A 19,743-nucleotide genomic window follows, 5' to 3' on the forward strand; every position below is an offset into this window, starting at 1 on the left:
AGGTAATGTCACAGTAGTTATGGGGGATTTCAACATGCAGGTGAACTGGGAGAATCAGGTTGGTGCTGGACCACAGGATAGGGAGTTTGTAGAGTGCCTACGGGATGCATTCTTGGAACAGCTTGTACGAGAGCCGACCATGGACAAGACTATTCTGGATTTAGTGTTATGTAATGAACAGGATTTGATAAGCGATCTTGCAGTAAAGGAGCCATTAGGAGGTAGTGATCATAATATGATAAGCTTTTATCTGCAATTTGAAAAGGATAAGGGCAGCTCGGAGGTGTCAGTGTTGTAGTTGAACAGGGGAAACTATGGAGCCATGAGGGAGGAGCTGGCCAAAGTTGACTGGATGGATAGCCCAGCAGAAAAGACAGTGGAACAGCAATGGCAGGTATTCTTGGGAATAATGCACAAGGTGCAAAATCAGTTCATCCCCCAGAGAAGGAAGGATTCAAAGGTGGGAAAGGGGCCACAGTGGTTGACAAAGGAAGTCAGAGATTGCATAGCATTAAAAAAAAAGGAAGTATGACAGAGCTAAGGTGAGTGGGAGGACAGATGATTGGGAAGTTTTTAAGGAACAACAGAACTTAACTAAAAAGACAATACGGGGAGAAAAAATGAGGTACGAACGCAAGCTAGCCAGGAATATAAAGGAAGATAGCAAAAGCTTTTTTAGGTATGTGAAGAGAAAGAAGATAGTTAGGAACAATGTTGGGCCCTTGAAGAATGAATTGGGTGAAATTGTTATGGGAAACAGAGAAATGGCAGAAGAATTTAATGAGTACTTTAGATCTGTTTTCACTAAGGAAGACACAAGCAATCTCCCAGATGTATGGATGGGCCAAGGACATAGGATAACAGAGAAAATTAAACAGATTGACAGTAGGAAGGAAACGGTGATGAGAAGACTGATGGGTCTGAAGGCTGACAAATCCCCAGGTCCGGATGGTCTGCATCCTAGGGTACTAAAGGAGGTGGCCCTGGAAATTGCGGATGCATTGGTAATCATTTTCCAGTGTTCCTTAGATTCAGGATCAGTTCCTGAGGATTGGAGAATGGCTAATGTTATCCCACTTTTTAAGAAAGAAGGGAGGGAGAAAACAGAGAACTATCGACCTGTCAGCCTGACATCGGTGGTGGGGAAAATGCTAGAGTCCATTATTAAGGATGAAATAGTGGCATATCTGGATAGCAGTGATAGGATTGGGCCGAGCCAGCATGGATTTACCAAGCGTAAATCATGCTTGACTAATCTGTTGGAGTTTTTTGAGGATGTAACCAGGAAGTTAGACGGGGGAGATCCAGTGGATGTAGTGTACCTTGATTTTCAGAAGGCATTTGATAAGGTCCCACATAGGAGATTGGTGGGTAAAATCAAAGCTCAGGGCATTGGGGGAAGACATTGACATGGATAGAAAACTGGTTGGCAGATAGAAAGCAAAGGGTAGCGGTGAATGAGTGTTTCTCGGAATGGCAGGTGGTGACTAGTGGGGTGCCACAGGGCTCGGTATTGGGACCACAGCTGTTTACAATTTACGTCAACGATTTGGATGAAGGCATTGAAAATAACATCAGCAAATTTGCTGATGATACTAAGCTGGGTGGCAGGGTGACATGTGATGAGGATGTTAGGAGAATTCAGGGTGACTTGGATAGGCTGGGTGAGTGGGCAGATACTTGGCAGATGGCGTTTAATGTGAATAAGTGTGAGGTTATCCACTTTGGGAGTAAGAACAGGAAGGCAGATTATTATCTGAACGGTGTAGAGTTGGGTAAGGGAGAAATACAAAGAGATCTCGGAGCCCTTGTTCATCAGTCACTGAAGGTGAATGAGCAAGTACAGCAGGCAGTGAAGAAGGTTAATGGAATGTTGGCCTTTATTACAAAAGGAATTGAGTACAAGAGCAAAGAAGTCCTCTTGCATTTGTACAGAGCCCTGGTGAGACCACACCTGGAGTATTGTGTACAGTTTTGGTCTCCAGGGTTAAGGAAGGTCATCCTGGCTGTAGAGGAAGTGCAGCGTAGATTCACGAGGTTAATTCCTGGGATGTCTGGACTGTCTTACGCAGAGAGGTTAGAGAGACTGGGCTTGTACACGCTGGAATTAAGGAGATTGAGAGGGGATCTGATTGAAACATATAAAATTATTAAGGGATTGGACAAGATAGAGGCAGGAAATATGTTCCAGATGCTGGGAGAGTCCAGTACCAGAGGGCATGGTTTGAGAATAAGGGGTAGGTCATTTAGGACAGAGTTAAGGAAAAACTTCTTCTCCCAGAGAGTTGTGGGGGTCTGGAATGCACTGCCTCGGAAGGTAGTGGAGGCCAATTCTCTGGATGCTTTCAAGAAGGAGCTAGATAGGTATCTTATGGATAGGGGAATCAAGGGATATGGGGACAAGGCAGGAACCGGGTATTGATAGTAGTTGATCAGCCATGATCTCAAAATGGCGGTGCAGGCTCGAAGGGCCGAATGGTCTACTTCTGCACCTATTGTCTATTGTCTATTAAATACATCCAATGACTTGGCCTCCACAGCCACTTGTGGCAACAAATTCCACAGAACACCACCCTCTGACGAAAGTAATTTCTCCTCATCTCAATTCTAAATGGACGTCCTTCAATCCTGAAGTCATGTCCTCTTGTCCTAGAATCTCTTACCATGGGAAACAACTTTGCCATATCTAATCTGTTCAGGCCTTTTAACATTCGGAATGTTTCTATGAGATCCCCCTCATTCTCCTGGACTCCAGGGAATGCAGCCCAAGAGCTGCCAGAAGTTCCTCATATGGTAATCCTTTCATTCCTGGAATCATTCTCGTGAATCTTCTCTGAACCCTTTCCAATGTCATTATATCCTTTCTAAAATAAGGAGCCCAAAACTACACACAATACTCCAAGTGTGGTCTCACGAGTGCCTCAGAGCCTCAACAACACATCCCTGCTCTTTAATTTTATACCTCTTGAAATGAATGCCAACATTGCATTTGCCTTCTTCACAACCAACTCAACCTGGAGGTTAGCCTTTAGAGAATCCTGCACAAGGACTCCCAAGTCCCTTTGCATCTCTGCATTTTGAATTCTCTCCCCATCTAAATAATAGTTTGCCCGTTTATTTCTTCTACCAAAGTGCATGACCATGCAGTCAACATAGTATTTCATTTGCCACTTCTTTGCCCATTCCCCTAAACTATCTAATTCTCTCTGCAGACTCTCTGTTTACACAACACTACCCACTCTTCCATCTACCTTTGCATCATCAGCAAATTTAGCCATAAATCCATTAATACTGTAGTCGAAATCATTGCCATACATCATAAAAAGCAGCGGTCCCACTACTGTCTGTTTTCTGCCGACCAGCCAATGCTCCACCCACGCTAGTAACTTCCCTATACTTCAATGGGTTCTTATCTTGCTAAGCAGCCTCATGAGCGGCACCTTGTCAAAGGCCTTCTAAAAGTACAAATATGGTCTATGCTTGGAATTTCCTCAAAGAATTGCAGTAGGTTTGTCAGGCAGAATTTTCCTTTTAGGAAACCATGCTAGCTTTGGCCTATCTTGTCATCTGCCTCTAGGTACTCCGTAATCTCATCCCTAACAGATTCCAACAACTTCCCAACCACTGATGTCAGGCTAACAGGTCTATAGTTTCCTTTCTGCTGCCTCCCACCCTTCTTAAATAGCGGAGTAACATTTGCAATTTTCCAGCCATCTAGTACAATGCCTGAATCTATTGATTCTTGAAAAGTCATCGTCAGTGCCTCCGCTGTCTCTCTAGCTATTTCCTTCAGAACCTGAGGGTGCATTCCATCAGGTACAGGAGATTTATCCACCCTCAGACTATTAAGCTTCCTGAGCACCTTCTCAGTCGTAATTTTCACTGCACAAACTTCACTTCCCTGACACTAATGTCTGGTATACAGCAGACATCTTCCACTGTGAAGACTGATGCAAAATACGCATTCAGTTCCTCTGCTGTCTCTGCATCTCTTATTACAATATCTCCAGCCTCATTTTCTATTGGTCCTATATTTACCCTCGGCTGTCTTTTACCCTGTATATACTTTAAAAAGCTTTTAGTATCTTTGATATTAGTTGCCAGTTTCCTTTCATAATTCATTTCCTTCCTAATGACCTTTGTAGTTTTCTTTTGCAAGTTTTTAAAAGCTTCCCAATCCTCTATCTTCCCACCAGCTCTGGCTTTCTTGTATGCCCTCTCTTTTGCTTTTACTTTGGCTCTGACTTTACTTGTCAGCCATGGTGGTGTCCTTCTTTCCTTTGAAAATTTCTTATTATTTGGAATACATCTGTCTTGCACTTCCCTTATTTTTCGCAGCAACTCCAGCCATTGCTGCTCTGCTGTCCTTCCTGCTAGTGTCCCTTTCCAGTCAACTGTAGCCAGTTCCCTTCTCATGCCATTGCAATTTCCTTTATTCCATTGAAATACCGACACATTGGATTTTAGTTTTCCTTCCCAAATTTCAAAGTGAACTCAATCATATTGTGATCACTATTCCCTAAGGGTTCCTTAACCTTAAGCTCTCTTATCACCTCTAGATCATTGCGGAACACCCAATTCAGCACAGCTGATCCCCCAGTGGGCTCAACAACAAGCTGTTTGAAAAAGTCATCCTTTAGACATTCCACAAATTCTCTCTCTTGAGGTCCAGTACTGACCTGTATTTTCCCAATCCACTTTCATGTTTAAATCCCCAACGATTATCATGACATTGCCTTTCTGACATGCATTTTCTGTCTCCTGCTGTAATTTGTAATCCACATCCCGGCTGCTGTTTGGAGGCCTGTATACATCTGAAAACTTGGCAACCAAGCCATTGATTCTGTCATTTAAATCATTGATATACATCATAAAAAGAAGTGGTCCTGGAACAGACCCCTGTGGAGCATCACTAGTCTCTGGCAGCCAACCAAAAAAAGATATTTTCATTCCCACTCACTGCCTCTTGAGCTATCAGCCACTGCTATAACCATGCTGATAACTTTTTTGTAATACCATGGGCTCTTGCCTTGATAAGCAGCCTCATGTTTGGCACCTAGTCAAAGGCCTTCTGAAAATCCAGATATGCAACATCCACTGCATCCCGTTTATCTATCCTACTTGTAATCTCCTCAAAGAATTCCAACAGTTTCATAAGGCAAGATTTTCCCTTAAGGAAACCATGCTGGCTTTGTCCTATCTTGCCCTATGTCACGAAGTATTCCATAGCTTTATCCATAACAATTTTCTCCAACATCTTCCCAATCACTGAGGTCAGGCTAACTGGTCCATCCATAATTTCCTTTTTTAAAAGAGCGCTGTGACACTTGCAATTTTCCAGTCCTCAGACACCATGTTGGAATCCAATTATTCTTGAAACATCATTACTAATGCCCCCTTAGTCTCTACCGCTACCTATTTCAGAACCCTAGGATTCAGAACTCTAGTCTGAATGACTTTTGTCCCTTTAGGTCTTTCAGCTTTTTGTGCACCTTATTCCTTGTAATTGTAACTGCACTCATTTCTCTTCCCTCACACTCGTCAGCACCTGGCACACTGCTAGTGTCTTTCACAGAGAAGACTGATGCAAAATACTCATTTAGTTCATCTGCATCTCTTTGGCTTCCGTTATTATTTTTGCAGCCTCATTTTCTATATCCACTCTCATCTCTCTTTTGCTTTTTTCATACATGAAGAGGCATTTTCTATCCACGTTGATAGTGTTTGCTAACTTTCATATTTCATCTTTTCTCTCCTACTGATTCTTTTAGTTGCTCTGTGTAGGTTTTTAAAAGCTTCCCAATCTCCTGCCTTCCCACTTGCAGTTTCTTAACTCAACCCACATGGATTCAGCATCTTCTGATTCTGTGTCACATCTTTCTAATGATTTGTTGCCATTCTTTACCAGTAGAACCACACCACCCCCTCTGCCTGCCTTCCTACCACTCCGATACAACATGTAACCTTGGACATTCAGCTCCCAACTACAAACATCCTGCAGCCACAATTCATTGATAGCCATAACATAATACCTACAATCTGTATAAGTGCAACAAGATTATCAGCCTTATTTCTTATACTCCTTGGATTGAGATATAACACTTCGAGCATTGTATATGCTATCTTTTTTTTTATCCTGCATTCCTAATGCACTGATACTCATCCTTCTGGCTGCAATTTTGTCCTATCATCTGCCTGCCCTTCCTGACAGTCTGTCTGCATGCTATCTTTGCTTTTTTACCAATCGTCCTATACTGGACCAGATGGTGCACACCCCAAGGTTCTGAAAGAAGTGGATGAAGAAATTGTGTAAGCATTAGTAGTGATCTGTCAAGAATCACTAGATTCCAGAATAGTTCCGGAAGACTGGAAAATTGCAAATGTCACTCCAGTCTTCAAGAAAGGAGAGAGGCAGAAGAAAGGAAATTATAGGTCAGTTAGTCTGAACTCAGTGTTTGTGAAAATATTGAAGTCGTTTGTAAAGGATGTTGTTTTGGGGTACTTGGAGACACATGGTAAAATCAACTGAAGTCAGCATTGTTTCCTTAAGGGAAAATCTTGCTTGACAAGTCTGCTGGAATTCTTTGAAGAAATAGCAAGCAGGATAGACAATGGAGAAATGGTTCATGTTGTGTACTTGGATTTTCAGAAGGCCTTTCACAAGGTGTCACACATGAGGCTGCTTTACAAGCTACAAGCCCATGGTATTACAGGGAAGATTCTAGCATAAATAAAGCGTTGACTGATTGACAGGAGGCAAAGAATGGGAATAAAGGGAGCCTTTTCTGGTTGGCTTTCAGTGACTAGGCTGCTGGTGTTCCATAGGGGTCTGTGTTGGGACCAATTCTTCTGACATTTTATGTCATTGATTTGGATGATGGATTTGATGGCTTTGTTGCAGAGTTTGCAGAGGATATGAAAATAGGTGGATAGGTTCAGTTAGTTCTAAGGACATAGAGAGGCTACAGAAGTACTTAGACAGATTAGGTGAATGGGCAAAAAATGGCAGATGGAATACAGTGTCGGGAAGTGTATGGTCATGCACTTTGGTAGAAGAAATGAAAGCTTGAGTATTTTCTAAATGGAGAGAAAATCTGAAAAACTGAGGCACATAGGGACTTGGGAGTGCTTGTTTAGGGTTCCCTAAAGGTTAATTTACAGGTTGTGTCTGTGGTGAGGAAGGCAAATGTGATGTTAACATTGATCTCAAGAGGATGAGAATACAAAAGCAAGGATGTAATGTTGAGACTTTATAAAGCACTGGTGAGGTCTCACTTGGAGTATTGTGAGCAGTTTTGGGCCCCTTATCTTAGAAACAATGTACTGAAACTGGAGAGGATTGAAAAGAAGTTCACAAAAATGAACCAGGTTTGAACGGTTTACCGTATGAAGAGTGTTTGATGGCTCTGAGCCTGTATTCACTAGAGTTCAGAAGAATGATGAGTGATCTAATAGAAACTCATCAAATGGTGCTAGTCCTTGATAGAATGGATGTGGAAGGATGCTTCCTTTCTTGGAAAGTTCCTTTCCAAGACCTGAGGACACAGAATAGAGGGGTGTAATTTTAAAACACAGTTGAGGAATTCTTTGCTGCAGGCCACTGTGGAGGCCATGTCATTGTAGAGGTTGGTAGATTCTTGATTGGTCAGGACATGAGAAGGCAGGAGATTAGGGCTGAGAGGAAAAATGGATCAGTCATGGTGAAATGGCAGAGCAGACTTATGGGCCAAATAGCCTAACTCTTATCCTGTCTTGTATGGCCTAAATATATGTGTTTTACAAAGTATGTTTGAGCTGATGTGTGAGCTTATTTCATACCTTTTCTACGGTAACATCAGTAAAGCTTGAATTTTTGTTTTGTAGTGTGGCCTCAAAGGTCAACTCAAGTGTAAAATTATTTCTTCCAGGACCAAAATGTGTTTGATTCAAAGAAAAAAGTGAAACTGACCAATGCAGAAGGCGTGGAACATAAACTCACCCATCGACAGCTACAAGCAATAGAAGTCAACAAAGCGTTATTGGCCATGCACACAAATCAGGTAATGTGTCAATCTAATGGAGTACAAATTTAATGCCATCTCATTATTAGATGTCATTTTAATTTAGACAGAAAAGTCTGAACGTAACAAAGAATTAAAATAATAGGGAAATAATAATTCAGGATTATGTTTGTTGTCTGAATGGAGACCTCCATAAAGTATTCCTAATAGTCCTGTCGCTGTGTTGTTCTTGAAACCTTCTATCTAAGGCAAACCTGATAAACGTCCACTGAGCAGCAGAACCCAGAAGTAATTTTAAAAGTGTATTAGAATTAAGTGACACCATGACTTATTATTTCAAAAAGATATTATAAGAAACCATAAACATAATACAAACTAGAACAAAGTACCGTGCACTCTGACAATTTTAGACCAGAAGATGTCGGTTAAACCATTTGACCATCAAGTCTGCTGCACCATTTCATCATGGCTGATCACTTTTTCCTCTTGGCCTCAACCTCCTGCCTTACCACTCTGTATCCTTTCATTCCCTGACCAATCTAGAATCTATCAACTTCTGTCTTAAAAGTATGTGAAGACTTGGCCTGCAGGTGCCTGTGGCAACAAATTTCAGATTCACCACTCTCTGGCTAAAGTAATTTTCCTCATCTCTTTTCTAAAATGACACCCTTCTATTCTGAGGCTGTGTCTCTGCTCCTAGACTCTCCCATCGTAGGAAATATCCTCTCTGCATCCGTGATCAAGGCCTTTCCACATACAGTAGGTTTCAATGAGGATACCCCTCATTCTAATGATTGCTAGTGAATAGAGAGACCCTTAGCCATCAAATGATCTTCATATGGCAAGTCATTCAATACTGTAATCATTTTCTCACCAGTGCTTTATCAACCCTCAACAATATATCCTTGCTTTTACATTCTAGTCCTCTTGAAATGAATGCTAACATCGTAATTGCCTTCCTCATCATCTGTCAATCTGTAAATTAACCTTTAGGGAATCCTGCACAAAGACTCCCAACTCCTTTTGCACCTCAGTTTTTAAAATTTTCTCTCCACTTGGTAAATAGTCTACCCTTTTAGTCCTTCTACCATGTGCATGATCAAACTCTTCCTGACATTGTATTCCAAATGCCACTTCTTTGCCATTCTACTAATCTATCTAAGTCCTTCTTAGCCTCTCTGTTACCTCCAAACTACCTGCCTCTCCACCCATCTTCGTATCGTTTTCGAACTTTGCAACAAAGCCATCAGTTCTGTCATTGACATATAATGTAAAAAGAATTGGTCCCAACACAGACCTCTGTAGAACACCACTAGTCACTAGCAGCCAAACAGAAAATGTTCCCTTTATTCCCATTCTTTTCCTTCTGCCAATCAGCCACTGCTTTATCCATGCTAGTATCTTTTCTGTAATACCATGGGCTCTTAACTTGTTAAGTAGCCTTATCTTCTGAAAATCCAAGTACACAAGATCCACTGGTTCACCTTTATCTATCCTGCTTGTTACTTCTTCAACAGATTTGTCAGGTAAGATTTTCCCTTGAGGAAACTATGCTGATTATGGTCTATTTTATCATGTGCCTCCTCGTACCTGGAACCCATATCCTTAACAATTGACTCCAACACCACCTCAACCACTGACGTCAGACTAACTAGCCTATAATTTTCTTTATTCTGCCTTTCTCCTTTCTTGAAGAGTGGAGTGACATTTACAGTTTTCCTGTCCTCTGGAAGTATTCGTGGAATTATGACGTTGTGGCCATGACCAAGACTTGGATGTCTCAGGAGCAGGAATGACCGCTGAGTATGCCAGGCTTTAGATGTTTCAAGAAGAACAGAGAGGGTGGCAAAAGAAGTGGCGGCATGACATTACTAATTAGGGATAGTGTCACGGCTGCAGAAAAGGAGGAAGACATGGAGGGATGGTCTACTGAGTCAGTGTAGGTGGAAGTCAGAAATAGGAAAGGGGCAACAACTTTACTGGGTCTTTTTTATCGACGCCTCAATGGTAATGGATATCGAGGAGCAGATAGAGAAGCTGATTCTGGAATGGTGCAGTAATAATAGGATTGTTGTGAGGGGCAATTTTAACTTTCCTAATATTGATTGGCATCTCTTTAGCACTAGGGGTTCAGATGCAGTGGAGTTTGTTAGGTGTGTTCAGGAAGGTTTCCTGACATAATATGTAGATAAACCAACTAGAGGAGAGGCTGTACTTGATCTGGTATAGTAAAATGAACCTGGTCAGGTGCCAGATCTCTCAGGAAAGCATTTTGGAGGTAGTGACTACAACTCTTACCTCCTTCACCATAGCACTGGAGAGGGATAGGAGCAGACAATTTGGGAAAACTTTTAATTGGGGTGGGGGGGTATATGATGCTGTTAGGCAGGAACTTGGGAGCAGATAATCTCAGGGAAATGCATGGCAGAAATATGGCAAATGTTCAGGGAACATTTGCATGGTGTTCTGCATGGGTATGTTCGGTAGAGTTAAAGAACCATGGTGTACAAATCTAGTTAAGAAGAAAGGGAAAGCTTATGAAAGGTTCAAGAAACTAGGTACTGTTAGAGCTCTAGAAAATTACAAGGCTGATAGGAAGGAGTTTAAGAATGGAATTAGAAACATAGAAAATAGGTGCAGGAGTAGGCCCTTCGAGCCTGCACCACCATTCAGTATGATCATGGCTGATCATCCAACTCAGAACCCTGTACCTGCTTTCTCTCCATACCCCCTGATCCCTTTAGCCACAAGGGCCATATCTAACTTCCTCTTAAATATAGCCAATGAACCGGCCTCAACTGTTTCCTGTGGCAGAGAATTCCACAGATTTACCACTCTCTGTGTGAAGAAGTTTTTCCTCATCTCGGTCCTAAAAGGCTTCCCCTTTATCCTTAAACTGTGACCCCTCGTTCTGAACTTCCCCAACATCGGAAACAATCTTAGAGCCTGATAGGGCCATGAGAAGGCCTTGGTGAGCAGGATTAAGGAAAACCCCAAGGCATTCTACAAGTATGTGAAGAGCAAGAGAATGAGCCGTGTGATAATACGATCAATCATGTGTGATTGTGGAAATGTGTGCATGGAGTCAGAAGTGGTAGTGGAGGTTCTTAATGGATACTTTGCTTCCGTATTCACCAGGGAATGACTTAGAGCGGACTGAAATGCTTAAGCATATAGACATTAAGAAAGAGGATGTGCTAGAGCTTTCGAAAAGTATTAAGTTATGGTCAGAAGCATCCACGTAGGATACCTCTGAGGAAGTGTGGGTGCAGAGCAGGGTTACAAGTGCGTTTAATGAAACGGGGCTTTAAACTCCCTATATCGACTATTTTGCTGGCAAATATACAGTCTCTGGTGAATAAAATCGATGATTTCAGAACCAGGGTGCTGAATCAGAGGGACGTTAGGACCGCGTGTGTCCTTTGTTTCATGGAATCCTGGTTAACCCTTTCTGTACCGGATGCAGTAATTCAGATGGATGGGTTCACTATACACTGTCAGGATAGAGCTGTAGTGTCTCTCAAAAGCAGAAGTGGTGGAGTGTGCCTCATGATCAACTCTCCATTGGTGCGCAAATATATCAGTGCTGTCCCAATTCTGTTCACCAGACCTGGAATATCTAAAAGTAAAGTGCCGTCTTTTTTACCTACTACAGGAGTTCTCCAGGGTCATTTTGGTAGCAGTTTACATCCCACCTCAGGCCAATTTCAAGCAGGCTTCAAATGATCTGAGAAACGGGATCAACATACGTGAAACAACACAATCTAATGCCTTCATTATTGTTTTGGAAGATTTTAACCAGGCCAGTCTGAAAAAATCACTAAGCAATTACCATCAACTGATCACTTTCAATACCAGAGGAAACAACACACTGGACCATTGTTACATCACCATCCGGAAGTCTGATCACCTGACTGTACTTCTACTCCCTGAGTACAGGCAGAGACTGAAGACTGCAGCAGCAGTAGTGAGGACCAAGAAGGTATGGACAATGGAAGCACAAGAGCACTTACAGGATTGGTTTGAATCGGAGGACTGGACTGTATTCAGGGATTCATCTTTGAACCTGGAAGAGTATGCTGTAGTTGTTACCAACTTCATTAAGACCTGTGTGGATGAGTGTGTGCCTACAAAGACTTACTGTACATTCCCAAACCAAAACCTCTGGATGAACCAGGAGGTACGTCATCTGCTGAAGGCTAGATCTGTGGCATTCAAGTCTGGCGACTGAGGCCTGTACCAGAAAACCAGGTATGATTTGCGGAGGGCTATTTCAAGGGCGAAGAGACAATTTCAAGCGAGATTGGAGGTGACATCGGATGTGTGGCAACTCTGGCAGGGTTTGCAACACATTACTTCCTACAAAGCAAAACCCAATAGCACGGATGGCAACAATGCTTCACTGCCAGATGAACTGAATGTCTTCTAAGCCTGCTTTGAAAGAGAGAATATAACTGCTGCACCTGATGACCCTGTGACTCTGTCATAAAGACTGATGTTAGGCTGTCCTTAAAGAGAGTGTACCTTCGCAAGGTGTAAGGTCCAGATGAAGTACCTGGTAAGTCTTTGAAAACCTGTGCCAAGCAACTGGTGGGAGTGTTCAAGGACATTTTCAACCTTTCACTGCTACGGTCGTGATGCACCATCAATAACTCTAGGAGACTGGAAGTGAACATTAGGCTTTTATTAACAGTGAAAAGGGGACCACGACCATGTTGAAGACTGATGGAGGAGCAGTGCCCCCAATCGCCTTTATACAGGGGACTGTGGGAGGAGCCACAGGAGCAGTCAGCGGTGGGGGGGGGGGGGGGAGGCGTGTCCAGACAGGTTATACATAGTTTACCACATGGTGGAAGTTCCCACTTGCTTCAAAAAGACAAGAATTGTACAAGTGCCTGTGAAGAATAATGTGGGCTGCCTTAATGGCTGTTGCTTGCTAGCACTCACATCTACAGTGATGAAATGCTTTGAGAGGTTGGTCATGACTAGACTGAACTCCTGCCTCAGCAAGGACCTGGACCCATTGCAATTTGCCTATTGCCACAGTAGGTCAACAGCAGACTCAATCTCAATGGCTCTCCATACGGCTTTAGACCACCTGGACAACACAAGCACCTATGTCAGGATGCAGTTCATTGACTATAGCTCAGCATTTAATACCATCATTCCCACAATCCTGATTGAGAAGTTGCAGAACCTGGGCCTCTGTACCTCCCTCTGCAATTGGATCCTCAACTTTCTAATCCAGACCACAATCTGTGCGGATTGGTGATAACGTATCCTTGTCGCTGACGATTAACACTGGCGCACCTCAGGGATGAGTGCTTAGCCCACTGCTCTACTCTCTATATACACATGACTGTGTGGCTAGGCACAGCTCAAATACCATCTATAAATTTGCTGACATTGTTGGTAGAATCTAGGTGGTGACAAGAGAGCATACAGGAGTGAGATATGCCAACTGTTGGCGATTGTAGGGATGACTTACAGCGGACTTGAAAAGCTTGAGCCTGTAGATATTAAGGAAGAGGATGTGCTAGAGCTTTTGGAAAGCATCAAGTTGGATAAGTCACCGGGACTAGATGAGATGTACCCCAGGCTTCTGTGGGAGGCGAGGGAGGAGATTGCTGAGCCTCTGGTGATGATCTTTGATCAATGGGGACGGAAGAGGTTCTGGAGGATTGGAGGGTTGTGGATGTTGTTCCTTTATTCAAGAAAGGGAGTAGAGATAGCCCAGGAAATTATAGACCAGTGAGTCTTACTTCAGTGGTTGGTAAGTTGGTGGAGGATTTATGAACATTTGGAGAGGTATAATATGATTAGGAATAGTCAGCATGACTTTCTGAAAGGCAAGTCGTGCCTTATGAGCCTGATTGTGACTAAACACATTGAAGAAGTTAGAGCAGTAGATGTAGTGTGTATGGATTTCGGCAAGGCATTTGTTAAGGTATCCCATGCAAGGCTTACTGAGGAAGTAAAGAGGCATGGGATCCAAGGGGACATTGCTTGTGATTCCAGAACTGGCTTGCTCACAGAAGGTGAAGAGTGGTTGTAGACGGCTCATATTCTGCATGGAGGTTGGTGACCAGTGGTGTGTGTCTCAGGGATCTGTTCTGGGACCCTTTTTGTGATTTTTATAAATGACCTGGATGAGGAAGTGATGGGATGGGTTAGTAAATTTGCTGATGACATAAAGTTTGGGGGTGTTGTGGATTGTGTGGAGGGCTGTCAGATGTTAAAGCAGGACATTGATAGAATGCAAAACTGGGCTGAGAAGTGGCAGATGGAGTTCAACGCAGATAGTGTGAGGTGGTTCATTATGGTAGGTCAAATATGATGGTCAAGTATACTCAACCTATTCTCATAAGGTACACCCCCCAATCTAGGTATATCCTTGTAAATCTCCTCTGCACTCTCTCTATAGTATCTACATCCTTCTTGTCGTGAGCTGACCAGAACTGAACACAGTATTCTAAGTGGGGTCTAACTAAGATCTTGTATAGCTTTAACATTACCTCATGGCTCTTGAACTCAATCCCACCCATGGTTGATGAAGGTCAACACACCATATGCCTTCTTAACAGCACAACTTTTGCAGCAGCTTTGAGTGTCCTGTGGACACAGACTCCTAGATCTCTCAGATCCTCCACACTGCCAAGAGTCTTGCCGTTTATCTTATATTCTGTCTTCAAATTGGACTTCCCAAAATGAATCACTTCCCACTAATCTGGCTTGAAGTCCATCTGCCACTTCTCAGTCCAGTTCCATATCCTATTGATGTTCCACTGTAACCTCTGACAACCCTACAGACTATCCACAACACCCTCAATCTTTATGTCATTCGCAAACTTACTAAGCCATGCTTCTACTTCTTCATTCAGGTCATTTATAAAAGTCACAAAGAGAAGGGGTCCCAGAATAGATCCCTGCGAAACACCACTGGTCACCGACCTCCAAGCAGAATACAAACCATCTACAATCACCCTTTGCCTTCTGTGGGCAAGCCAATTCTGGATCTTCAATGTAAGGTCTCCTTGGATCCCATGCCTCCTTACTTTCTGAAGGAGCCTTGCATGGGGAACCTTATCAAATGCCCTACTGAAATCCATGTACACTATATCCACTCCTCTACCTTCATCAATGTGTTTTGTTACATCCATAAAGAATTAGAACAATTTTTTCCATGGTAGGGGATTCTAGGATATGAGGGCATGACTTCAGGATTGAAGGATGTCCATTTAGAACTGAGATGCGGAGAAATTACCTTAGTCAGAGGATGGTAAATCTGTGGAATTTGTTGCCACGAGAGGCTGTGGAGGCCAAGTCACTGGGTGTATTTAAGGCAGAGATAGATAGGTTCTTGATTAGTCAGGGCATCATGGTGTATGGGATGAAAGCAGGGGAGTGGCGATGACTGGAAGAATTGGATCAACCCATGATTGAATGATGGAGCAGACTCAATAGGCTGAATGGCCTACTTCTGCTCCTTTATCTTATGGTCTAATTCAATCAGGCTTCTAAGGCCTGCCCTTGACAAAACCATGCTGACTATCCCTAATCAAATTATGTCTCTCCAAATGCTCATAAATTCTGCCTCTCAGGATCTTCAACAACTTGCCCACCACTGAAGTCAGACTATAATTTCCTGGTCTGTAATTTCCTGGGTTATCTCTACTCCCTTTCTTGAACAAGGGAACAACATTTACAACCCTCCAATCCTTCAGCACTTCTCCCATCCCTATTGATGGCGCAAAGATCATCACAAGAGGCTCAGCCATCTCGTCCTTTGCTTCCCACTGTAACCTGGGGTATATCTCATCCTGTCCCAGTGAGTTATCCAACTTTGTGCTTTTCAAAACTCTACCACCTCCTCTTTTTTAATGTCTATATGATCAAGCATTTCAGTCTGCTGTAAGTCATCCCCACAATTCTCAAGGTCTTTTTCCGTGGTGAATACTGAAACAAAGTATTCATTAAGTATGTCCGCTACCTCCTCTCACTCCATGCACATGTTTCCACTATTGCACCTGATTGGTCCTATTCTCACACAGCTCATCCTCTTGCTCTTCACATACTTGTAGAATGCCCTGGGATTTTCCTTAAACTTGCCCACTAAGGCTTTCTCATGGCCCCTTTTGGCTCTTCTTATTCCATTCGTAAAGGTGAACTTCCTGAAAATGTAAGAAAGTAGGACACATACAAAGATCATTTCAGACTGATAAAAAATGACTGGACTGCTAAGGGAGTGAAAAAATAAAGTCAGGTTGCAAATAATGTTGAGAGTGACACAGGGTTGTGTAGTCTTGAGAGTTACAGTGTGAAAATTAGTTTGGCTGTTTCAGTCATTCCACAAAGTGAGTTTGAACAACTTTTCAAAGATACTGTACTGAAGCCTTCGGATATCCAACTAAGAACTTGTACTGGGGAAGAGAGAGCCCCTATGGGAATGGCAATTGTGACAGTAAAATACAACAAGCACAAGCCACATTGGGCTTGTAGGTGGTAAAAACAGTAAGACCAGCATTGTGGGGATGTGATTGGCTGAGACAACTACAACTTGATTGGAGATCTGAAAGACATATGAGCAGAATTAGGTCATTCAGCCCATTTAGTTTGCTCACCAAGCCACCATGGCTGATCCCGGATCCCATACACCTGCCTTCTTGCCATATCCTTTGACAATAGACAATAGGTGCAGGAGTAGGCCATTTGGCCCTTTGAGCCAGCAACACCATTCACTGTGATCATGGCTGATCATCCACAATCAGTATTCCGTTTTAAATGGCCTACCCCTTTTTCTTAAACTGTGGCCTCGGATTCTGGACTCCCCCAACATCAGGAACATGTTTCCTGCGTCTAGCGTGTCCAATCCCTTAATAATCTTATATGTTTCAATCAGATCCCCTCTCATCCTTCTAAATTCCAGTGTATACAAGCCCAGTCGCTCCAATCTTTCCACATACCGTATGTTCTGGAGTATTAGCCAAACCCCCATTTTCGAGGTTAAAAAAGTGACTTTTTCATGTTACCTTTGTATAAGCCGACCCCTTTTGTAGAGTTTTTGATTTAACCAGAAAAGATCACAAGATCTCACATGCCGGTACTCAGCTTTGCCGGATCTGGACCCTGGAAATTTTGTGAACCAGTACCTGCTAAGAAAACAGGCACATTGTAGAGCATTATAGGCGAATTCTTAATAAATAAATCAGGGAGAGAAATTTTGGATTAGGTTTCCAATGGAAAAGAATCCTCTGAAATGTAACCCCCGTGAAACCATTTAGCGCCCATCGCAATCTCGTTAAAACATAACACAGGGTGGCGGGATCAGTACGTGTACTCAGTATTGAGTTTGTGATCACCATGTACAAAAGATTAAAACAAATGCAATATGATGCTGGCTTCAGGCTGAAGGTTGTTGATTTTGCTAAAGGAACGAATAATTCTGCAGCTGCTAAGAAGTTTATTGTAAACGAGAAACAAGTGAGAGAGTGGGGAAAGGCAGAGGACACGCTGAGGGAAATGCCAAAGGCGAAATGTGCAAACAGCGGGAAAACATGCCAGTGGCCAGAACTGGAAGAAAAAGTTTTAGAGTGGGTGAATCACCAGCGATCGTCAGGATGCTTTGTTACCAGAGAAATTATTCAAGTTCAAGTATTGAAATGGGACAAGAAACACCGTGAGGTCATCAAAAATTTCAAAGCTGCGCGAAGTTGATGCACCCGATTTATGAATAGACGTGATCTTGTGTTGAGGCAGAAAGAAAGATTGCTCAGAAAATTCTCATGAGGTGTTTACGTTCAAGAACGCTGCTGGATGGATGAAGCGGGTTGCTTGAAGTGGGTTAAAGAGGTGTAGCGTCGACGTCCCGAAGGTGTCAGGAAGGAAAAGTCGCTACTTGTCTGGGACATGTTCAAAGTGTACTTGTCAGGTGAGACAAAAGCAGCACTGAAAGCTGAAAATACGGACATTGCAGTCATCCCTGGTGGTTTGATGTCCATGCTCCAGCCACGAGATGTGAGTTTAAACAAACCAAGGAATTCATGCATCGACAGTGGAACCAATTTGACTCAAAAGCAACCAATAAATACGACCTGTCTTCCATGTATTCGTTTTTCCAAAGTTTTAAACCAACTTCCTAATTTTATGATCAAAATTTAGGGCCAAATTCTCAGCTTATACACCGGAATTTACAGTATGACAGTCCCACCATCCCAGGAATTAACCTTGTGAACTTACGCTGCACTCCCTCAATAGCAAGAATGTCCTTCCTCAAATTTGGAGACCAGAACTTCACACAATACTCCAGGTGTGGTCTCACCAGGGCCCTGTACAACTGCAGAAGGACCTCGTTGCTCTTATACTGAACTTTGGTGGCCTAACCAATCAGGAAACTATCAACTTCTGCCTTAAATATATGCACTGCAGTCTGTGGCAGAGCATTCCACAGATTCAGCACTCTGGCTAAAAAATTTCTCTTTACCTCTGTTCTAAAGGATTGCCCCTCAACATTGAGGCTGTACCCTCTAGTTCTGGGTACCCCCACCATAGAAAACATCCTCTCCACATCAATCCTATCCAGCCCTTTCAACATATGATGCTGCTTTCTTGTGGCAGTGCTCCTTGTAGATGTGCTCAGTGTGGGAACGGCTTTGCCTGTGATGAACTGGGTTGTATCCACAGCCTTTTGTAGGATTTTCCGTTTTTGGAGATTGGTGTTTCCATGCCAGGCTGTGATGCAGCCAGTCAAGATGCTCATCACTATGCATGTATAGAAGTTTGTTAAAGCTTTAGATGATGTGCCAAATCTGTTCTAATGTCTAAGAAAGTAGAGGTGCTGTCATGCCACCTTTGTAATGGCACTTGTGATGGCACCAGGGAATTTGGGGTTGCTGACTCTCTACCTCTGGTCCCATAATGAGGACTGGCTCATGGACTTCCAGTTTTTTCCTCTTGTGGTCAATAATCAGCTTTGTTTTTTCTGATGTTGAGTGAGAGGCTGTTCACTTATAATTACAAACCACAAGCTGATACTTGGGGAGAGATGGGAGGCGGTGAAAGTGAGCAATTTCAGGTTCCTGGGTGTTGGGATCTCTGAGGATCTAGCCTGGTACCAATGTAAAAATGCAGGTACAAAGAAGGGAAGACAACCTTCATTATTCCATTGGGAGTCTGAGGAGATTTCTTTTGTCGCCTAGGACGTTCGAAACTTCTGCGGATGTACTATGGAGAGCATTCTGATAGACTGCATCGTTGTCTGGTATGGGGGTGGGTGTGTACTGCATAGGACCAGAGGAGGCGACAAAGGGTTGTGGGATTGGCCAGCTCCATCATGGGTACTGGCCTCCCTGGTATGCGGGACGGCTTCAAGAACTGGTACCTTGGAAGGGCGGCATCTATTTTTAATGACATCCATCACCCAGGACATGACTTCTTCCCTTTGTTACTTTTGGGAGGGAGGTGCAGAGGCCTGGGGGTGCATGCTCAGTTCAGGAGCAGTTTCTTCTACTCTGCCATCAGATTTATGGATGGATATTGAACCTATGAACACTACCTCACCTTTTAAAAAATATTTCTGTTTTTAATTTAACTGTTTGATATACAGATATATACTTACTATAATTCATTTATTTATTTTCTATATTGCATTGTACTGTTGCTGCTAGGTTAACAAATTTCACACCTAATGCAGGTGATGTTAAATGTGATTCTGAAAATGATACATTCACTTACAAATACAAAATGA

At 42.9% G+C, this 19,743-nt stretch overlaps 1 protein-coding gene across 2 annotated transcripts in view; it reads left to right on the top strand.

The window, feature by feature from the left end:
• Window positions 1–19,743, top strand: part of srp72 (signal recognition particle 72) — a 236,200-nt gene that overhangs the window by 86,723 nt on the left and 129,734 nt on the right. For both annotated transcript variants that reach the window (XM_073064014.1, XM_073064015.1), the window contains one exon: window positions 7,908–8,039. In XM_073064014.1, coding sequence (XP_072920115.1) covers window positions 7,908–8,039 — 132 coding nt within the window. The remainder of the gene's footprint in view (window positions 1–7,907; window positions 8,040–19,743) is intronic.

Source organism: Hemitrygon akajei, chromosome 13, assembly GCF_048418815.1.
Source record: "Hemitrygon akajei chromosome 13, sHemAka1.3, whole genome shotgun sequence".
NCBI lineage: Eukaryota > Metazoa > Chordata > Chondrichthyes > Myliobatiformes > Dasyatidae > Hemitrygon > Hemitrygon akajei.